The sequence below is a fragment of the Haemorhous mexicanus genome, chromosome 5 (assembly GCF_027477595.1).
Source record: "Haemorhous mexicanus isolate bHaeMex1 chromosome 5, bHaeMex1.pri, whole genome shotgun sequence".
Classification (NCBI taxonomy): domain Eukaryota; kingdom Metazoa; phylum Chordata; class Aves; order Passeriformes; family Fringillidae; genus Haemorhous; species Haemorhous mexicanus.
Genome location: NC_082345.1, coordinates 23,586,915 through 23,610,444, shown reverse-complemented (window position 1 = coordinate 23,610,444; position 23,530 = coordinate 23,586,915). Strand labels below are relative to the sequence as shown.

At 42.5% G+C, this 23,530-nt stretch overlaps 1 protein-coding gene across 1 annotated transcript in view; it reads right to left on the bottom strand.

Moving 5' to 3' along the window:
• TIMP3 (TIMP metallopeptidase inhibitor 3) overlaps positions 1–20,278 on the bottom strand; it is a 37,611-nt gene extending 17,333 nt beyond the window's left edge. The window contains exon 1 of the mRNA XM_059846289.1: positions 19,945–20,278. Coding sequence (XP_059702272.1) covers positions 19,945–20,068 — 124 coding nt within the window. The 5' untranslated portion in view covers positions 20,069–20,278. The remainder of the gene's footprint in view (positions 1–19,944) is intronic.
• Between the last annotated feature and the right edge of the window lie 3,252 nt (positions 20,279–23,530).

Here is a 23,530-nt window from a genome sequence, read left to right as displayed (position 1 = left end):
AGTGGCTGCAGGCTTCTATGAGCAGCAAGTACCTGGTGCCTGCTTTAGGAGGGGGAACAGATTGCAGCCCTTCACCCATTCCTCCACTTCAACAGGAAGCAGAGAGGAGAGGGAAACACTGATTACAGCAGGGGATTTATGAAGAGGGGAAAAACCCAGAAGCCTCCAGCCAATTTGATGATCTGTTACTACTGAAAGTCACCTCCTCCTCCATGACCAAAACAGAATTCTTTTATAAATCGGAGTGTTGAATTTGAAGGCTTTTTGCAAAGCACAAGAAGGCTGAAAAAATACCACAGAGAAGCCTTCTTTTGCTTCCTTCCATCATGACCTTCATCCAAAGCCAAAAAAGGCAAAACAAACCCCTCTTGCTTTGTCTTTGAAGAAGTCAAATTCAACTGTGCTAGTACACAGCATCACCAAAGAACATCAAGGAATCAAATAAACGGTAGTGAAGTTAAGAGGTTCACTGCTGGTTGCCTTCCTCTCATACCCTGACCAACAAACTAGTTCCCATTATTTGCACTCAAAATCTTGACTTTTCATTTTTTTAAAGTGCACTCAGAAACACTAACAGAGAAAGAACACCCTTTCAACACCATTCACCTATGCCAGTCAGTTGCCACATAAACAGCACATTGTAAAGGATGTGCGTTTACATCTGCAAGCATGTTGGTAACTAACAATGAAAGTCTAAATAAAAACGGGAAAGCAAGACAGAGATAACTTTCCTTCCCTTGTTCTAACCTGTATTATGACATTTACTTTTGGCCTTTGTTTTACAGATCCAAAAAAACTTCCCCTGTCTGTGGCATGGCAAGTCTGTTTGAAGGCCACCCCAAAGAAAAGTGGAAGGCAATTAAATGGGTTTGCCCAGGCCTAAGCTCCATATAAAACAACTGATCACAATTACACTTGCTAAATATTAACCACATTTCCTATCCCTGCACATTTCCTTGCCACTGAGATTCTGTTTGCAAAACATGCTGTCCTGCTTGATTTCTAACACTGCAAAATAAGGAGTGATACAACTTATTCATACAAGATTTTGATTGTGTCAGACCTTCCATCATCTCAAAAAGTATAAACTTCTCTAGAAGGGCTTTACTTAGGAGAAAGTTAATGCTCCCAACAAGACCATAAATTAAAGAAACAAGGTTGCATAAAACAACCAAGCAGAACTTGGTTAGTGCTTGGCATCTCACCTGTAGCTTATTAACTGGATACAACCTTTGTGATGGCAGTAGTATCAAGCATTTTCTCCTTCCCTATATGGTGCATCTGATCCTATGGAAGTCCAAGCACTCTTTGAAATACATAAGAATCAGAGAGAAACAAGAGATCTCTGTTAAATGAGAACCTGCAAATTCTCTTCTGGACATTTCTTTCAGGTTGCTCAAACTCCCTTCAACTGCCCAGCACTTCCCCTGCATTTAACTCCTGATGTTAGTTCCCCTGCCTCCCCATCATACACACCACTGGAAATACAGAGGGAAGACTGAATGGAGAAGGAAGAATGGATGGATCTAAAATGCATTTATATTCATTTAAAAGGTCCAAGTAGAATCTCTTAGATCCATATGTAGATGTTAGTACATATAAAAACTAGCTTCAGGAAATATCTCATTAAAAACACAGAGAAACTAAAGGAAAGAAAGAAAGAAGAAAAAAACCCACTGTCTTTTGTTCCCAGCTACTAAAGTTAGTGAAGCCAGGTAGACATAAGAGATTAGCTAGATCAGGCACAGAGTTGAGCTACTGGAGTTACATACATTGCTGGGTTAGTCTCACAGCTTGCATCAAAAAACCATTCTAGGTTTGCTATAGATCTAAGCAGAGACACTGCAGAGTATGTAATGAGCATGCCTACAACACTGAGAACACTCTGGTAAAATAAAAGGAGAAAACAATGTCATTCCTGCCAACTAGACATTTTTCTGTCTCCCTTTTGGCATGCTTTTTTTTACTTTCCACCTATATTTTTAAACTTGCCACTGGAAGCTGAATTCAGGCTAAAGGCAAAAGGCAGTAGGCAAGAATCAGAGAAAAGGAAGGAAAAATTATACAAGTGGAGGGAGGGAAAGGGAGTGTCTCATGTACAGAGCACAGTAGAGGCATCTTGCATCTCTCTCCAAAGAGTGTTTTCAGCAGAGTGCATTTTGCCTCATTCTGTGTCCCTGTCAACTGCCAAAGACAGAAATGCTTTCAGCCAAGGTTAGCAGTGTTGGAAAGATGGTTGTCAAAGCCAACACACAAAAGCTCTTCCAAAGCCACCTTACAACAGTGGATAACAAGTATATGACAGAGCAATACTCAGCTCAAAACACCTTTTCCGTTTCCTTTTGTCTACATACAATTGGTGCAATAGAATAAGATTTACTTCAGCCCTGTTCCAGATCAAGTACTTCTCGACACAGTACATAGAGGACCAGGGGAAGCCAGGCTGAGACAAGGCTCAGGTTTCCCACAGTTCTTTGGAATTGTTCAAAGGAGCCACAGGTCTAAGCTTTCCACTCAGAGAATATGGCAGAGCTGATGTGAGACCAATTAGGGGCAAATGGAAACCATATGTGATTTTAATGAAACAAGAAGCTGGTGCACATAACTTACTGCTGCAGGAGCATTTACTGCCTGAAAGGAATGTGCATCTGGCATTGATCATTTCCCAACCCATCAAATGAGCAGTAACATGGAAAGCAAATTGGAGCATATGATGAGAGATGAATTGCCTAAAGAGTACAGTCAGGGGAGCAGCCTCTGCAAGGAGAAAATATGTCCTTTGCTTATGATTTAGTGATACAGCTGTAATGAGGCTGATCTTCTATTTCCACAGATCATGATGATAAACTGCAAGAACGAGTGCTAAAGTAATTAAAATGGATCAAGTGATATTTTCAAGAACCTACCACAATCATAGAAATCCCATTTTGATTCACATGGTGCAGACTTTTTTTCTTTTGAGGTCATGGGCACTCTTCAAAGAACAAAGTACTGTTGAAACTAAACAATTCTCAAATGATGTTGTTTTCTGGTGTACATCAAAATGAGTACACAATGAGATTTCAGGTTGAAGAGGCAATGTAGACATACCCTTCTGAATTTTTTTTTTTTTATTTACTATAAATTACCCAGGAAGTTTCAGTTCTGCTGAGAAAGGGAAGTCCCCAGCCTGTAAAAGTCATAGATAAGTTGCTTTATGGGGCTATGGTTGTTTCTTCTGTAGGCTGTTGTGTTGCAGCTTGATATCAGGTTTCAGAACAAACCCACTGTCTCCACTAAGCAGCCAAGAGATGGCTCACATACATCAAAGAGGAGGTGAGGGAAGATGTTCTGATCCAGCACTTGATGAGTGAATGCCCAGGGCTTGAACCTGGTAGATGCTACTTGGCATTTCAAGTAATAATGAAACGTCTGTAAAACCTGACACATAGAACTGGCATGGTTTTGCCATTAGTGCTAGATTTCCCTTGGGGTATAACCAGAGTTAATAAGCATTATAAATTCATCACTTTAATTTTAAGGATGCAATAGAAAAACTTTTGAGCCAAATCTGCCCATTTATTAGTCTTTCTTAACCCACTGTGCAATCCACAATCCCACTAGGCACCAGATCCAAACAGTTCAACAGGAGGAAGAGGGGGAGGAAAGACAGTCCTACTAAAGAGAACATCTGAAGGCAGTTTTCCTCTATGCATTAGAAGTAGGGCATCTCTGACAGCCGTGTAAACCCTTCAAAAGAGAGATTATCAAAAGCCACAGGCCTGGACACTCCCTGCTTCATAAACTTACTTCAGAGGACTCTCCTTGCTTCAGCACCTTGCCCATCTGGGATGGGTGCCAGCTTTCTGCGAGGAGGCCGCACTCCTCTGATCACATGGTTTATGCTCAATTTTGCACGTAGGAGCAAGAGAGGAAGAACTGCTTGGGAACATGTATAGATTTCAAGGGTACTGGGTGGGCCTGCAAATTCCTTCCTGCATTACAAAACTTGCACTAAACTGACAGGCTAAGCAGCTGTCCATACCAGAGAGGTATACATATTTAACCAGGTCAGGCCTACAGGCACTGCTCTGCTGCTCCTATTCACACTGGGTCTGACAGGACCTAGTATTTGGTCTGCCAGACCCTGAAATTAAAACTGCATTCAAACAATTTCCCCAGTGAAAAGAGTATCTTTGCTCACCACTCTTGAGACATCATCAATTGTTTTGAAGCTGCCAGCATCTGCAGACTGTTCACATACACTGGACACATCCACGACACAGTTCTGGTTTTATCACAATGCTTAAGGAATTTACTAATTGCCCATTTTATTAATGTCTGTTATGTAATCACAGTAATTACTACCATGTAGCTGATCTTAAGTACATGAAGAATTTTATGGAGTCTGAGCACCACATAAAGCTTTAGGTGTAGCACTCAGATCCTGATTCACTGGTCATTAAAGCAAGTAGGAAACCTCCCTGAGTCCTGAGTGAACCTCACAAACCACAGTTCCCAGCAGCCTAGAGGTCAAGGACAAGGACAATACAAGGTCATGGTTAGGACAATACCAGGGCAATTACACTAATTTGCCCACCTATCCAGAACCTTCCAGAAGTCCCTGTAGTGCCCTGTCATAACTGCATTCCAAAGCATCATTCTTCACGTCTGACCTTAGAAGGCCTCAAGAACTCAGTGTTGATTTGTTGTGGAAATCAGGTAAAAAAACAACCAACCAAAAAAAATCCCCCAAAAACCAAAACCACCAATTCTTTACATGAGCAACACAAATACTGCATGCTGGCTCTGAAGATAGGATTGTCCCTGTGCAATGACACAGAGCACTGACAGCAGAAAAGGTAGATAGCCAATGGCCAGTCACCTTCCTTCTTCAAACAGTTTGCTCAAACTCCCTGACTGTCCTACTGAAAGACTAGCCTAAGGTGCTCCATGGAAACTGCATCTCATTCTTCTACTACCCAAAATTTCTTCACACATACTTTTCATCAGAATTCCGTATCCATGAACAACCCAGTAGACCATAATCAAAATGGATTTCCAGAAGCAGTGTATCATTACTAGGGTGCTTATATACATCCTTGGTGCTACCAATGGCATATTAATGAGTTAGACTCTTAGCCAGACTTGTGTAAGTGCAGAGAACACACTGAATGGGTATTCGTGCCTGTTTACCACCAATTGTTGACCTTTTTTTTTTTGGCACAACAAATATTTATGCAAATTAAAGACTAAGCCATGTTGTTTTATTCTTAGACAGTACTGATAATAAGTGGGTTTTAAATGGAAATGCTCAAGTCTGACCATATGAATCTGATGCAGATTCACTCTGAAGTGAATGTACCAGTCACTTAGCTCATCTGTGCTACTGGAGTTTGACAGCTTTGGAAAGAATTCTTGCTGAAAACTGCCATAAATTTCCAATTTAAGGGAGGCAAGCTTGCATTCCCATATCACTTCTTCGGTGTCCTTGTAACTTTTTAGAAAAAAACCTAAAGGTCACAAGATATGGTTGGGTAATCATTTCACAGCTGCCCTGGCCCAGTGATGGCTATTTTTGAATGCTCTAAGGCACATTAACTGTTTGGGAGGCAGAAGTTCTCTAGATATGGCAGTGCTGAATGCTTACAGAGAAGGGTAATGATTTCCAGGGTCTCCACCAAGCCTGTTTCCTGCCTGTCTCGGTCTCCTCAGACATTGCTGTAACAGGACTATTTTGGCCAAGTAATGAACCACGCTCCCAGGAGTCAGCTTTTCAGGGCTGGAGTTAAGCTCACACCTGGAACACAGGTGTAAGTTTGTTTAAATATTGACAGGGAGGGAACTAACAGAAATACAAGGGGAAATACCTCGTCTCAGTCCACTGGCAGCAACACAATCACAAAGCAAACTTGTTTGTTCATTAATGCAGCAAACACAAGGAGAACAGCCTATTGACAAGGACTGGAGCAAGCAAAGGGAATCTAATTTTGTGTTGTAAAGGGAGTTCTCAGCATTCAGGAAAAGCTAGATTGGTGTTTTAAAAGGAATTCTAAGCATTCAGAAAAAGCTAACTATAAACCTAGAAGGACTAATGAACTGGAATCTCTCCCAGCTTGAGAGGCAGCATGTAACCTGATCAAAATCATCACTTCCAGAAGGGGAGGCTGTTACTGTTAAGCCACCAGAGATGTTTTTGGAAAGGCTTTTTCCTGTCAGGGATCATGGCTTTACTTAAGTCACAAATTTCTAAGGAAATTACCAACTTCAGCAAAATTGTTTTTTCATTTTTTTTCTCAGAAAAAATTTCACCTATTTTTAACCTGCATTGGCAATTCTCTTCAACTGCACTTGAAGTCTTAATGTTGACATGAAATGATACCTTCCGTCAAATTGGACATTTTCAATTAATCCTTCAAGACATTAGATTCAGATGTATCTGAATCACTTTTCCCAGAAAATGTTATGCTGAAAACTCAAATATTATCATTTTCCCTCACATTTCAGATGGAATAAACTTCCACCATTTCAAAATTCTCTATGAAGCAGAAAATCTGACCCTCCTCAGCAAGTTTCTAGCCTTCTCTTTCACTGGATATAAATCAGGTGACAACAACAATATCTAATAACAGGAGTAATTCCATTTTTCTCCTCATTTTTCAGACATGGCAAGTAAATTCATACCAATGAGAGCTGCAGGTGCTGAGAACTTGCATAATTTCAAAAAGTAAGCCATTATCCCCTATGATTCAGAGTATCTAAACTAAAATCAGCATTCAACATCAAAAATCAGTCCTTTAATTCACTGTGCCAATAAAAGTCTACCAATTACACTGCAAAATGTAAATGAATGTAGACCTACAAAAACTACAAACATTTTTTAAAGCAACTTAGGATACCACAAACACTAATTTAACCTGTTCCTCATCGCCCTGCTTAGTGCTTGTACTTTGATCCTGCAGGCAAGTCAGAAAGTCAACTCTGTGATAAATGCTTTCCTACTCTAATTTTCCTTTCTGGCTGTTTCCAACATTTTGAAGCAGTATTGTTTGATTGCAGGCTGCTTCCTGAAGCTGCTTCCTTCAACTGCCCACTGAACCCAGTTGGAAACTTTCTACTGATTTTAACTGGAGTGGGATCAGGCCCTAAATAAGTAGTGGAGGAATCCCTAGACTTACAAACTGAACAGCTGTCTCTGGCTTTCCAAAAGAAAAGTTATTCCTGCAGCTGTTTTCCCCTAAGTGCCATATCGCTCCAAATTGTTACAGGACAGGAGGGAGGGGGAGAAGGTGGAATCTTAATAGTCCATTAAAAAGGCCCATGGGCCATTGCGCAGCAGCTCTTTCAGTTCGGCTCAGGCAGGGTCACTGCTGCCAGGCTCAGAGAGCCCTAAGGGCACGGGAAAAGTCGTCTTCTTGTTTTCACATCTCATTCACGCAATGGATAACGAGGGGGAGGGAAGAATCAGATTTTGGGTTAATTAGCACCATGAACAGACAGCTGCATTGTCATTAAAAGTTCAAGAAGTCACCGGGGTCATCACCGAACTGCAAGATGTACACACACGCACACGAGGCACACGTCTAAGCCTGGGCTTGGCAGCCTTGCCCAGGCTTTGATTTGCTCCTACCCCAAGGATACACTTTGAGTCAAGAACACTGAACTGCTGTAGCTCTGAGGAGAAGACCTAAGCACAAACGTACTCCATCCGAATAGCAGTTGTTCATCCCCTTGGAACTACTTCATTTCACACATAATATACCAACTAAGACCAGTTACAGTGCTTTTTTCCCCGGAGAAAAATCAGAGGTGTGGCTTACCAATGTGTAGTTTCATGTTCACTTCTAACAGTCTGTGGAATAAGCAAAACCCCAGTTAACAAAACCATGCTGTTAGTGCACACAGTTTCCTTCCACAGCTTCCTTCCGCAAGCAAGGAAGCTGAGGAAGTGCAAGTGCACATTAGCAAATTCAGAAATGAGCATGTATGAATAATAATGAAAAGATAAAACCTCTAAAATGTCAAGGACTGCTATTAATAAGATTTGGAACGGTGTTAGCCTCAGAGAGTCACAAGTTGGCTTAAAAACAAAAACAACAAATTATCCAACTATGCAAAACAGCCACAGATTACATTCTCCTTGCCTCAGATTGCAGTAACATTTTCTGTTAAGGGATTTTAAGGAAAACACAAGACAATTAAGGAATCCCCTGCCACCTTCCAAATAGGGCAGAGAAGAAATATAATCTTGAATAGCTGAAACATTTCTGGTTCTGCAGAAAGCAGACTGGCATTGCCTGGTTCTGTCAGCTTTAGCTTTGCTGGCTATATATTCTAAAACCAAAACTGATCTGAAACCACCATCATTATAGTGAAATCTCACCAAAACATAGTTTTGTTTTTCTGGGTAAAAGCATAACAGATCCTGCTTACTCTTCCTCTTAAATTGGCAGGCAAACATGTAGCTAACTCATGAGTGTATAGTTTCATTCAGTGCCTGTTCTTTGGCAACGGGAAGATACCCAGGGAATACACAGAAACAAGATTTCTTTTATTTTATTTAACACCCATTCATCCCAGTGCACAATGATTGTCCACATTACTGCATTTCAGTATGGTTATGACAATATGGTCTGTTGCAGCAACTTTAGCAGAGATGTTCACATGAGGGAAAAAAGTAGAATAAAGAGATACAGTCCAAAATTCAGTGGGGAAATTACATACATCACCATTTTGGTTCTAATTGCCCAAGTTAAGATGGAGTACTGCAAGCTCTGGTGGATTTCATCAGAGAAGGGAACCAAGTGGGCTAAGCTACTCTTAGAAAACTCCTCTGAATTCTTCCTCTCCCATTCAGGTCCTGGATAATTTTTTGGAACAAAACTGCCTTTCCCATATTTTTCATACTGTGCCTCCCGCCAGCACTGGTGGTGATACCTAGTGCAACCTAGTGATGCTTCTTCAAAGCTCTACCACAGTGTTTCAATAACAACTTTGGTGAATCTTTCCAACGTTGGTCCACATATATATTGAGGATTATGTACTGGAGGAATCCTGCCGTGTGCTGACCTTATGACAGTTTGATGAACAAACATTGAACCTGCACAAAAATGTGAATCCCTGGGTGTGCCAAGACAACTACCACCCTAGAATCCTGTTCTGTCCTCTTTCCTTCTTTCTGTCAAAACAGCAGTCAGGATGTGAGTAGGCAATGTCAAATTCAGAAGAGGAGAGCTTTGAACAGCACAAAGAACAAAGTTTACGTCAATAGCCCAAGTTGCAATGCTGCATAAAGGACAAACAGGAAAGCAGTTTCTGAAACAGGAGGGAAAGAAAGACCCGGTGCTTTCCTTTATCCAGCTCTTCCAACAGCCATTAGTACTAGAGGAAATCGGTGTGAGAAGGGCATGCAGAAACAAACACTGTTTCTGCACTGACAGGAAGGAACCTATTGGCTTGAAAACTTTCCGGTACTAGTGAAAGCTTTGTTTCCCATACAGCCAAATACACCAGACAGGTGCGGTCTGATGCTTTCAATCCACACCATTTCTTCAGTCAATTTAAACCTGCCACTGGAATAAAGGCTGGCAAGGACCTGCTTCCCACCCTGTTGGTCTCCCAGTCAAACAGAAAAAGAGGAAAACAGAATACCCTGGCAAACTCAAGAGATAGCTTCAATTTAGAATGTATGTGGGAGGTAGATTAGGCACTCATCCTGATAAAGAAAAAAAGACTTCAGAGTTGAAATATGTCTCTAAAGAGTTTTGGAAGGAACTTAAAACTCCATGGATTGAATCAATCTCCAATAATAATGAATTAAAATGACAGCCTGAGAAGGGAGCTTTGGGAAAGTCAGAGTATCCCACATCACACTTCTGGGAGGTATATTTTATCAGTACCAGGACTCCAGCTGCACTGGATGATGCAAATGACTCATTATCATAGGTTCTGCTGCAGCATGTTTGTTCCAAAGTAAAGGTGTTAAAGGCAAACTACCGATAAGGGTCACTAGCTGTTTGCCACCTGATCTAGTTGAGCTTCTCTCTGAATACCTTAAAACCTTCCTGTGATAACTTGGAGTCCCCTAAAGTACACCTAGAAGTTCTATCTGATATTATAAAATCTTCTATTTCTCTGCTTCTCTGTAAAGCTGCAAACTGTTATATAGTGGGGGAAAGCAGGACAGCTGCTTAATTCTATTGAAAATATACTGTCTGTAGAGAAGATGGAAAGAGACTTATTCAAGTCTCTTTTTTTATCTTGATCCTCTAAGGAAATACCCAACTAAATCCTTAATCCCCAACCTCTTGGGGAACGAAAAAAAAAGGAAAAAAATAAAAAAGGGACAGGTGCTGCTCTTCATATTTAAAAAAGTAAAACAAAGGGCTTAAGAACTCATCCTGCTCCCACCCCAGCACTATCTTCTTCAATACTGAAGTTCTTGCACAGGAACTGCAGTTCTTGTCTTCTCACGCTTCTCTGGGTTTGTGATTTTTGCCCTGCAGGATGCTAAGGGAGGGCTGGGTATTTTGTGGCTATTTAAGAGCCCCAGGGATCACTTCACTCTTTTATTTCCTCTTGGACTGATCCACCTCACCAAAGCATTTAAGATATTCAGTATTGCAAGTGCTATACTTTGCACGCAGTGTGGTCTCTCAACTAGTTCCATCTTTTCCCCACCCTACATTCTCCCAAATACCAGAATTCTTTCAGCTTTCAGTTCTGTGCCTCACATAGCACATTATTTATTGGAGGAAATAATTTCCTTAGAAACACACCCATGCGTCCTAATCCAGAGGTGAGCATGATAAATAAGAAGGATGCTTCACTGTTCAAGAAATTTAAAGCAAAGGATTCAGAAACCTCACACTTCACAAGATAAAGCAGAGGACCCAACAGTCACTCACTTCACAAGAGCTGGTCTAAAAGCTGTTTCATACTGTCACCTCAGATCTGTTTTATCTGCAATGTGCATTTCTCTGGACCTATGAAAGGCAGGCAGGATATTTATAGCAGTGTCAGAGGAGGCAGGAAATAGAGAGCTGGGGTGGGTGCTTGAGAAGTGTATAAAAGGCTTGGAGCACAGGGGTCAGCCTGGAACTCCATTCCCCAAAAGAACATAGAGCTGAAGAAAAAGTGTCTGGGGAATAGCTGGTTTTCCACAGATATCCCCTGGCTCACTCCTCCTCTACCTGTTCCCTTTCCAACACCAGCCATTTCCCGTCTTTCAAAGTTAAGCGGAAGCTTTCCATTCTGTGGTTTTCCTGTCTTGGTACAAGCAAGAGCATTTTTTTCTCTTATATTTTAACTGTTTGGAGACCAACAACAAAACCTGCTCACTGGAGGGAAATCTTCCTATTTACAGCTGATCCATGAAATTTGAGAGGGCTGATTAAACATCAGAGGAGCAAGATCTTTGCTTGTTTGTGTATTCACTGAGCATGAGAGATTAAACTTGTTGTCCGAACAAATGCTCCAGTGCTCTTCTATAAAAAATTAACAGACTAACATAATGCCAGCAGGTCTCCCTGCTGCCTTCACTGCAGTAACACCCAGTACTGAGTGAAACATGGAGAAAAGGAAACAGATGTTGAAATCTCCATACCGTAATTACAATGCAGAATGAGGGAGTTGAAATTCAAGTCCTTCATTCTAGGCCAGCAGGAGCTTAGGTCATTTTGAAAATAGCCCTCTTAAATAGAAGTATTCCTGTTTCCGATGGGCTGTTGTGTGACTTCTTTTTTTTAATGAATCAGTAGGGAGCAAGAAGTAATAATGTGTTACCTTCATGCTGTTGCAGCTGGTGTAGACAATTCTACCTGCTTGTTCCTGTGCAAATTTGGTGCAATTAATAGCTGCTTTGCTGAAGTACCAGTGATCATGCAGGCCAGCAGAAAGCAGGGCTTGTTCATGTCAAAATTGAGGAATTAAGAAAGAGAAAAATCTATGAGGATTTGCTTTTCCCTCCTTGAGCCCTTTAACATGCTTTTTTTTACCTCCCCAATAAACTGGTTCTAAACTCCTATGAACCAGCAGGATAACAGAGCTCTGACACTTTAGGTAGCTAAGGAAAATTGTAGATTTTTTTTATTAGTGTGTATTTTTGCCCAGGATCAGTAACAACGTGTTGAACAATGATGGCTCTGCCATTTGTACACTCTCCTTTTATCTCCTGGCTGTAGTGGGGCAGGTTACTACATCATGTATTTCAAAAGTACCTTTAGACACCATGTTATATATGGCTTTATTTCATTTGCTTCTCCTGCTGCTCAATGTGAATCATTTTCCAGCTAAGCAGTATTTTCCTTATAACTCACCTGGCAAAAATAAAAGACCAAGCCCTGCCCACACACCCATACAACCTGCATTTCTTGAAGGGCTACTTGATGGAACTTTGCATTCATCTGAATGTAGGGAGGCAACAGCTTGGCTGGAGTCCAGTCCATGTGTTCTATCCATGGCCAGTACACGCAGCCAGGTGTTTTCAAAGCCTAAGCCTCGATTGCCAGTCAGAAATTATCATGCTGCAGGCTGTTAGGGATCAATCAGTAGAACATCAGATTGTTTTATGGGAGTTCTCCTACTGAAGTGATCCCTGAAGACTAAGTGCACACTCTCCTGGATGGATAAGATCCACCTTAGGCATGCCCCACACAGTTCCCATAGCTCCAGGCAGGGTGGCCTGCCATGTGTCACAGCTAGTGACTCCTCCTGGCTTAACCAGCCTGTACTAGTTCTTCACTGGGGCTTCCACACTGCACCTCTACCTTCTCCAGGAGTCCTTCTCTCCTCCTTATACTCTGAGATAGTTTCTGGAGGGCCTTTGCCACTCCTGCAGCTCCTAAATACCTTCTCCTATTACAGCTTTCCCATTGAGCCTACTGCTATGGCCATTCTCTTCCCCAGCCTGTAATAAAGACAGAAGTTTTCAAAGCTGAGCCCACTGACACAGACCTCTAGTTCCCCACTAGCACAGCCCAAGACCATATCCCTAAAATGACAATGGCCTCCCTACTCCCCAAGCACTGCTCTCTGCTGGTTCTTGGTACATTTCTGTCCAAGGAGGGACACCCCAAATCACCTCCTTTCTTCCTAAAGTAAAAATGAGATTCTACACTGCAGACAAACCATAGCTGATTTTTATGAGATTTGATATAATTTTTTGTATATGCAGGTCTCTGCTATTTAACTAGAGTTTTATTGTCTGTATACTGTTTCTAAGGACTCAAATTGCCCTTTTGAAAGGTCTTATGTAAACACTAGCAGGAATTTGGACTATTCATAATCAACATTAATTTTAACACCAAGCAACTCAAGAGACTTCTGTCTTGTTTCGAGAGGACTCCCACTATATTTTCTAGCTGGCAGAAATTTTGAGTAAATAAAGTAATCAGGGTTAGTTGAAATTACTTGCATTTTTACATTATTAGACACTGTCAGTTAATGCAATATGTCTTCATTCGGTCACTCAAGAGAACTACTTCACATTACAGTAGAATGTTAACTTTGTTTTTGACAATAGCTTTTAGGCTCTCTAGTGTTTGTAACATTCCTCTTAGAAACCTGAACCAATCAAGTCAAACCCAGCCCTGATACAAGGTGGTGAAATACTGGTGAGACACATGGCAATGCACCTGCCTTGTGCAGAGCATGAGGCTTTGAGGCAGGTTAAGTACTTCCTCTCCATATTCATTACTAGGATAGATTTTAGATCTTGTCTAAGAGGGTGCAAATCCATTTACCCCTCCTTGGTCTCATTTACCTCAAGCCCAGCACCAGCCTAATACTTTCAAATAGCAGAAATTTGAAATTCACACTGGATAACATTCTTTTCTCAAGCTATTACAAAGCACACCCAGTTTAGCAATAGTTTTAAAGGCCCTATCCCACTATGGGCAAATAGCATTGGTAGTCATGTCACTGGTGGGCAGAGAAGTGAAAGTCCCAGCAGTGTGCATCCCCCCATGAGCTCTGAGCAGTTCTATACAGAGGGTTACCAAATGGGAAGACCTTCAGCTCAGTAAGTTGCAAAGAGCACTCAGTGCTACAAAGCTGTGGAAAAGCTGAAACAGTCATGGACAGTTTCAAATCTAGCCAGCTGCTCTGATGAGCCTTGTCTCAGAGAAGTCTATGTAAGGGATAGTTAGCTTAAAGAGTCCAATAAAGTTCTCCCAGTAAAATTTCAAGTATCATAGGTGGACGTTCCTCAGAGGTTTAGATGAGCTACAGTAGGCCTTTAATGAACTCTGAATTTACTTAATTAAGTGGTGCTTGAAGGCACAATTTTCCTTTCATCTTCTAAACTACTATCATTTTACCAGTATAATTTGCTTCCAATTTATATTATCATGTGAAAGACTGAATCATACCCTGAAAGTCTACGGCAATAAGCAGCACATTAGAGCAAAAGCCTCTTCATCTTGAAATTGAAAAAAAAAAAATTGTAATTATAGGGAAACTCAAACACAGGCACTGCTGACATTATGAGGACCAAAAATAAGTTCCCTAGCTTAGTCTGGTTCAGAGCTGAAAAACACAGCATGCCTGGTCTTGCTTGTTGACTAAAACCAAGCTGTCCTCTCAGGTTTACCAGCTCTTCCAAACTCCCAGAGAGCAGCTGGTAGAAGTTTCATTTAATCCCAAGACCTCCTCACAAGACCAAATAGGCTCCTTCCTTCAGTGATGCACGCTTGCTTGGGCTACCTAAGAGCACCACATGGTACTGGAGCTGTGAGGAAAAAGAAGTTGACCTTACACAACATTGTTACATCATAAAACTAAGTTTCCATCTTAGTAGTTCCAGCATCCAACGTAGGGCAAGATGACTCAATGAGTGCTCCTATTAAAAATGCTTGGCCCCACACACCCTGGCTGGGACTGCACTTGAATAGAGAGATCCATTTCAACTCAGTTGCTATATCCAAGAAGGTCTGAAAGTGCAGGACTAACTGTAGTAGTGTCTTGGAAAAAGTGAAGTCCACTGATGGAGCTGAGAATTAATTTGTCACCTTGTGTCACTTCTCCTATGGTCAAACAATCAAATCTGCTCATCCTGAAAAACAGACATGAATAAGGCAGGTCCTTCCCAAATCCAGATGAAAAACACTAGTACTGTGCATGGCTGTACATAACTATGTTCCCACCAGCCCACCTCTTTCCAGAAAGATCAGAGGAGCAATTGACAGGTGGTGAGTTCTAAAGAACATGTGGGAGATCAGTGAAAATAAGGAAAAAAATGTCTGCATAAAGCAGGAGCTCCAAGGCTTAAGGCTGGAACATCTGGCTCTCTGCTGGCTTAGAGACCTTGCTGGAGACATTTCCTGCAAGAAATCTGGAGTAAGCATATGCAATAATAAAAAGAAATAACTTTCTGCACTACATCTTCCAAACAGTAATTTTCACCACTTTTATTTTTTAATAGATACATTTGGTGAAGTGACTAACTCCAGATCCCACTACTCTTATAAGGACTAAAATTGCAAATAACCCCACACAAAAAAAAAAGGGAAATAATAATAATAATAAACACTAAAGAAATAACTTCTACTAAATAGGACAGTTCAGCTGCGAGTGGCCATCATTCTGTCAGGAGACATGACCAGTCACAAGGAACACCCTCTTTCAATAAAGCTATTGCCATGGACATTGGAATTCCATAGAAGTTAAACAAATCTCCTCCATTTCTTCCCATGTAAAATGAAATTTGCAGTACTTTTTTTAATTCTTTTTTGAAGCTTTATGGGATGCTTCTCAGATTTCCTGCTTCTAAAATGCCTCCAAGGGAAGTCCAGCCTAAAAATAAAATCATATAATTACTTCCTTGACAAAAGTCTGATTCTGAAGTAGATACACTTTTGCAACCATTGCCACAACATTAACCAAAACAATTAGGTTTTAATTCATGTCAACTCTAAAGATTGGTATAATTAATTTGACATAGGTTATTGTAACTTTTTTATCAGTCTGGCAGACCTAACCTGTCAGCCTTAGAGGCTAGGACAGGACATTTGATTTCACTACAACAAAATAAAGAAAGCATGTTCAAAATCTCATGTGTGATCAAGTGTTCTGCACATCTCTTTTAGGTTATTAGTGAGAAGGTGGAATGATCAATTCAGGGAAACCAGTGAAAGGGCAGGTTTTCAGTTAGGTGCTTAGACTTCAGGCCAAACAAATTCACCAGTTTCCTCCTTCTCTGCTGTTTTCTTCTTGCTCTTCTCTCACATTCTCAGTTCAAGGGATGGGAGCCACTGCAGGTGTTGTGAGCTCAGTACCAGGGGTATAGGAAAGAATGGCTTCCACAGCACCAAGTGACTCTTAAGAACTTACCTTCACCTCCCCAGAACTTGCCACCTCCAAGTCACCAAGAGTGAGCTTACTTAGAACACAGAGGAGCACTATCCACTGGCATCCTTGCTGATACAGGTATTTCTTCCCCCAGCACAAAGGAATGTTATTTTGAGCTCCTTTGAACTTAGGTAAGAGACATCTAATAGTGCCATAGGTCTTCTCTAAAGTATATGCACAAGATAGAAGTAAGACAGCTGTGGAGTGAATAAAGTACTTTATCACTTGCAGATTTTGCAGATTGATTTGTCAAAATGCAGTCTGCAATTTCACATATTTTCTCCCTTTTTTCTTTCTTTTTTTTTTTTGAAAGGATATGTGGGGCAGAGGGGTCCAAACGGGAGGCATTTTCCAAACCTGTGAATTCAACATTCCACAGCCAAGCTCAAAAATTCCTGCTGTTCGTGCAAAAAAAGGACAAACAAGTCCCTTTCATGTCAGCTATGTCCAGCTGGAAATGTCACAGCTTTGTCACAAAAGAACAAAGCATGCCTGGTGTCTGTTCTCTCAAAAGGTCTCTTAATTGAAACAAAAGAAAAATATTCACATCTGGAAGGGGTCATAGGCAGAGGGCAGGAATGGAGGAAGCAAAGTTCAGATGGCAAATCATAGCAGTCGCTGTTTGTCCAATTACGGTACTGCCTCTTCTAGCACTTACTGATGCCGTTAAAGAAAGAAAGCTAAGAGTTAAAATGGCAATTTTATTATTGATTGACCCCATAGGGCCTGATAAGACACACCTCTTCCCTTTTGCTCCATTCATCATGATGGAACAGTCAGGCTGAGTGAAAAGATCCCTTGTGACCAATAGTACCTCTAGCAATAGTACCTCTTTTTTCTCCCCTCCCTCCTTTTTTAAATTAAAAATGTATATATACATTGTTATTTATGAAGTTCAAGATTCCTTCAAAGACCACAACCTTCACTTTCAAACTATGTACATATTGAAACCCTGCCATTTACAATGGGTTTATTTGACCATCTGTTTCTGTAAAGATTAAAACCGTCTGAAGTGACTGAAGGCTTGGGAGGCTGTGTCAGAACTGAGCCACTGGAAAATGAAAAATTAAATGTCCAGTGAGATCAGATTAAAGGAGAAGAGAATAAACTTGAGAGTGGGACTTCACTGGTTAAGCAGGAAACATCAACAGTAGAAGCTTGCATTACAGTACTCAACTAAATGTTTTCTCCTTCTTCAAAATGCAGTGCTTCTGAAGATGAAAAGCCTCTCCTAGGCTGCCACCTAGCTAGTTAATTTCTTACGTTGTTTTAGGAGTTTTTTAAAATCCTCTTTTGCTCCAGTCCTTACTGCACTGACTCCTCCCTTTAGAGCTGGTATTTTGTCAGAAGTTTTAAGAGCGATAAAAACTTGCTGCCAAGTCCCTTTCTTCCCCAGAATGTGTTTTATAACCCAGCGTGTAGTTCAGTCTGTCTAAACACTGCACTAGTACACTGCCATCAGTTTCCATGGAAATTATTAACTCCTCCAAAGCCAGGAAGCTTTAGTGAGCTTTTTGTCCTTTCCGTATATGAAGAACATGACAGCATTTACTAAAATCAGCCTACAGAAATATCACATTTTCCAGACAGTCTTAGGAAATATAAGGCTTTACTTTTGCTTCATCCCATCAGAGACCTGCAGTCTTAACCAAACTTGCATTCAAGGCATTTTCTGGAATGGCTTGCTCTTTCCCCTCAAGCTGCTCTTCCTTTGCATTGCTGTGATGTCTGTAGGCATGACAGCCCCAGACACATCAACTTCTTGAACTACTTTGTCTCAGAGCAAAGCCAAGGCTTGAGATATAATGAAGAGCCCAGAAGAGAAAAAGGAAAGATGAAGGGAAGCCTTTGAACTCAACCAGAAAACAGAGTCGAAAATGGAAAAACTTTGTGCCCTAAAGTTTAGAAGCACCATTATATGAAACTTTATAGTGTACGCCTAGTTACTTATCCGTCTAGTAAAAATATTCTGTCAGTGTGTATTTATTACAAAAATGCATTTAATACCATTTTTTGAACTGAAACTACCTCTCATCTATTATAGCATGACCTAACCAGAACAAGAAAGCAGTCCTTCTTCCAAAATGCAGCTAACGAAGGCCACATGCTGCCATCAGCTTTTGCTGTGCAAAAACTGTTTCCCAGTCTCACTTTCACAGAAAGGACAATCTCCCTGGCAGTTGCCACTTAGGTGGCACACTTGTTGATCCAAACTATGAAAATGGCAACAGAAGTTTGAATAGTTTAGTCTCCTGGAAGAATTTCCCAGTATAAAACTATTTTATGAATGTTTTCCAGGTTATCTTCACTGAAACAAACTGTAACCTTCCCACCACTTTTAACATGGAATGGGTTTTTTGGCATTCAGGAGCAGATACACTATATAAACTAAACATTAATAACCAGGCACAACTGCAGTTTCTGTAGAACTGAAGGCAAGAGATAGCTATTTTGCCACTAACTTTGGTTAACCTGAAAAGGCTACTGGCAGCATTCATAGCAATGGGTGTCCTGCTGCAGTGAGAATTACTTTCTCTTTGACTTCCATACCAGTTGCCAGGAGGATTTCTTTACAGACTCTACTCTGCGTCAGTACCAGGTGGGTACCAGCAGTGCAAAGTCCCTGGCCCCTTTTATGTTGTGCTACTAAGACAACCTACAGAGAAGGCAGGAGACTTCTCGGACTTGTGCCGTCCTCTCACCACTGCTGAAGTGACAGCCTGTATTTATCACTACATGGACATGTGTCCAGTAGCAGCTCAAAGGACACCACTAATTGATTTCATACATTTTGCCATGGAAGAGCTAACAAGCAACAACCATATTTTGTTAATGGTCACAAGCAAGCCAACAAACTTTGGAACAGAGTCTCTGTTACCTCCTCCTCTGAGATTTTTCGTGTTGTCCTTGGCCCCTACCTAAAGTTAGTGTAATGAAGAACCCTAGGGATGCTGAAACCCGTAGTGGAAAATATCAGTCAGGATCCAAGAAAAGCCTTTCAACCTTCCCAAAAGCGTGCAGGTATACATACCTCCCACAGTTGCAAAGACCACAGCACAGCATGCAGAGAACCTGGAGACACTTGGTACCTGCTTTTCAAGCCCTTCCCAACGTTACAAGCACAGCGCCACAAGCCCGTGAGAGCCGCACCTCCAACCACTAGCCGCCACAGGCGGCTTCGTGGCTTGGGAGAACCCATCCTAATCCTGACTCCAAGTTAGGGAGGAAGTTTTGGCAGCCCACACCTCCAATTGCGTTTCTTTTCTGCTATACAAAACATGCTACTCTAACAATGACTGATTTATTTAAGGTACTTCTGGGAAAGGCTGCTGCCGCCGTGGGACAGGGCTTGGGAGGGCTGGGCGGGGGTCCGCCACCGCACGTCTCTCCTCTTACCAACCCAGACGTCTGCGGCCGCAACGGAGCCAAAGCCGCTCCTGGAAAGTCAGGTCACCGCTCTGCGGTGCGATCCGCCCGCCGCACCTCTGCCCCCGCTGCGTGACTCGCGGGACGCGGCTAGCTTGCGGTGACAGCCGCGCTGCTGCCCGCCGCCCTCGGGGATCCGGGAGCTTTCTGGTTCCCCCGAGCCCTCCCGGTCCTGGCGGCTGCAGCACTTACCGATGTCGGAGTTGCAGAAAGCGTCCTGCGGATGGATGGGGACGCAAGTGCAAGCTTCCACCATCAAGTCCCGCAGGCTCCAGCTGCACAGGAACACGACGAGGAAGCTCAGCCACGCCGTCATGGTGCCCCCGAAGTGCCTCCTCACTTCTGCGGAGTCTGACTTTATTCTTGCTCCCTAACAGCCCGTGCTCCGCGGCTGCCTGCCCTGCCCCTGTCTCTCTGGCCGGCTCGCTCGGTGCGGGGCTGAGGGGAGCTGAAGGGAACCGAGGTGCGGAGCGCTGCGGACGGAGTGGGACCGGAGCGCGGAGTTATACCCGTCTCGCGCCGCTCGCGTTCCGGGGGCGCCGCCGCGCGCGGCCAATGGCAGCGCCGCATTACCTCATCGGCGCGAGCGCGGGGTGGGGCCGCGCCCGCCGCGCCTTATAGGGAATACAGCGGGCGCGCGGCGGGCGGGGGTGCGGCTCGGTTCTGGCCCCGACCCCCCGCTCTGGCCCCGACCCCCCGCTCTGGCCCCCGTTCTGGCCCCGACCCCCCGCTCTGGCCCCCGTTCTGGCCCCGACCCCCTGTTCTGGCCCCGACCCGACCCGGACCCGACCCAATCCGCTCCCGGTACCGCGGGGCGGAGAAGCCTCGCTCCGTACCAGCTGTACCTCTCCCGTACCGGCGAGTATCCGCCCGAGCCTGTCACATCCTCCTCCGGGCCGTCCCGCGCCGCTCCTCGGCACACCTGGAAAACGCACGCGGGGCTTGCGGTCCGCTTTCCAAGCTCGCGCTGTTTCCCTTCAGTCCGCCTGGGCTGCCTGCAAACTGACTTTAAACTGGAGGCATGGCACACTATCCAGGCTATTCCGAAGGGCTTTCTAACGCACAAGTGCAGTGTGCTGCTTCTTTTCCTCTCCCAACAGGCAGTAGAAAGAGGATGGGGGGAAAGGACAAGACCTATCTGAACTGTCAACCAGGATTTTGCCCTGAATGTTTTTAATCCTGCTCGGATGCTCCTTCTCCACCACCCAGCAATTCCCCTTCTCTGGCCTTTTAGTCAGAGAGCGGTCATAACCTGCTAAAACCAAGCTGGAAAAAGCAATGTTGTATCTACCCGGGCACCCCCAACATTTAATCTCAAAGTATATTTCAGCAGAGCAGCTTTAGTGGAATTTAGAGAAATGTTCTGTTTGTTTTGTTTTCCTTTATCCCCTTTCGAAGGCATAAATTTCCATCAGCGGTAGAAATGTAAATGTTATAGAAGAGCTGGGTCTGTAATGAAGGAGATTGCCAGTTGCATGATACAGCCTTATTATCCTCCAAAGGGGACTGAGGGGTGATTAATCATAGTATCAAACCAGTGTATATAATGTCAGAGTACTTTCCACGGGGTTTACAAGACTTAAGCGCGTCTAGTTATAAATTATGCTGGTATTAAAGGCCAGGGACCAGCTGTCCTAAATTTCTATATAGTCAGCTAAGTCTTTAGATTTACAATTCTGCTCCATCTGGGTGAAGCACGGCCTTCCTACACCTTTTCTTTAATCATACTGTCCATATAAAATTAAAATCTCCTGTCTTATGGAAGCACAGACTTTTATTTGGAGCATTGATAGGCAAAAGCTTCAGGATGGGTGTTGTCAGTAGGGATCAAGGTTGCAATGCCAGCAGTGGGAAACACAAGTTCCTATCCTTGCTGTGACACAGACAACCTGTGTGGCAGCTTTGCCTCACTGTGCTTCAAATCCCTGTGTCATGGGATAATAGTGTTTGGAGCTGCTCAGGAATGTGCATTGGTGAGCACTGAAAAAATCAGATGGTGCTGAGGTACTAACGGGTCCTATAAGAATGTGTGAGACAGGGTATTAAATAAATCATTCCATTTAGACACCTCACAGTCTGAACCATTGGGCCCAAATTGCAATACAAGAAACCCTGCACAAAAAATATTTTAGGTACTTGGACTGTCTGTTCAAGATACTACAAGTGAAGCTGGATCCATCAGGCTGGGTGGATGTCATTTCAGTCTCACTGGCTGTAAACAAGGAACAACTCCACCAACCTCAGCAGAGTAACACGGAAGAATGAGGTGTGTCTGGCACTCTCATTTTTCCTTTGTTGTTGTAAAGAGTTTGATATCCACCAACATCATGATACACCTGGCCTATCAGTATCTCAGATCAACATCTGAGAGAAGTAGAATTCTGCCAGAACCTGACACTGGTGTAAATAAGGGAGAGTTTGCCCCACACACAACTAGATTATAATCACAGCTCCTGCACCACCTCCCTTCACTCTCTAGCCAAGTTACTCCCCTGAATATGTTTCTTCATTCCTATAAAAATACCTTTCCTGTGTGTTCCAAGGACTAACATGCTAAGTGCTTTGTAATAAGCTTTTAAGCTGTTGGATGCTGTGTAAATGCTGAGAGTCTATGATATACGGATGCAGAACACATTCAGAGGAGACTGAAAAACAAACTCTTTAGTCATTTTCTCAATATCTGAAACAGAAGAGGAAGGGGCCTAAAAAATTCTGAAGTTCCACAGGGCCCTCCAAGATATGCAAGTAGCTTGCTTACAGTGAAGCTGACCAAGCTAGTTAAAATGACACCAAGTTTGTGCTGGTTGCAGGAACTGGCTCACTTTTCAGATGTAATCCAGAGAAGCAATCCGATGAAAAGGAGTGACACAGCTTGATCCAAGGGCTGGGCAAATCTCAGGAAGGGATGGGATGCAGGCTGTCAGTATGGCAAGGCTTACCACTATATTCTATACCACTGTTTGGGAGATGATCCAGAAATTTTTTTAGTGCTTTTATTATCACTGCCTGGAGTAGTAGTATCTGTGTTTGGTCAGGGCTTAGCTGATTCACCTGCTTTTTTTACACTTAGACATTCTTTTTCAGGGAGATTCATTTCTCTACAGTAGTAAGGGTGCAGTTTTCCCTTATACATATATAATCAGGACTGGATACTGTACAATAAGAATAATATTTATTTGCCTCTTGAAGAATACACTTCACACAGAGAAACCAGAATATGTTATTTTTGTAAAGTACAGGTAAATCATGCTCAGGAAAGTTCAGTCTGGCCAGTGGCCTGCTCAAGGCCTTTGTTAAATACTTTAATCTGCCTGTACACTCATTTTATCACCTGTAAATAGAGATATTCTATGTTATCATCTGATAATATCCATTGGATATCCAATATTAGCCTCTCCCCTTTAAGACTTATGGGCAAAGTGAACTCTGAAAAGCCAGGCACGGATTCTGAGTGTTTATTTATATGAGAAAATATTGATAATGGTGTCAGAGTAACAGAGAAAGCCAATGAAGGAACTGAAATGATAATTATCTCTGAATTCCTCCTCTATGCCCTGTCTGCATGGGGAAAACTGCAAAGGGAAAAAAATAAAAACTATCATTCCGCTTCTTTGCTCAGATAAAATTTTAAACCTTATATGGCCATAAAGAAGGCAGCATTGAAAGAAGGAGAAAATAGACACCTTGATCTTCATATGAGAAAATTTGAGTTCACGTTTGGTTAATGTCACCAAATAAAGAAATCTATGTTATTCCAGCCTTCCATCAAGAACACACT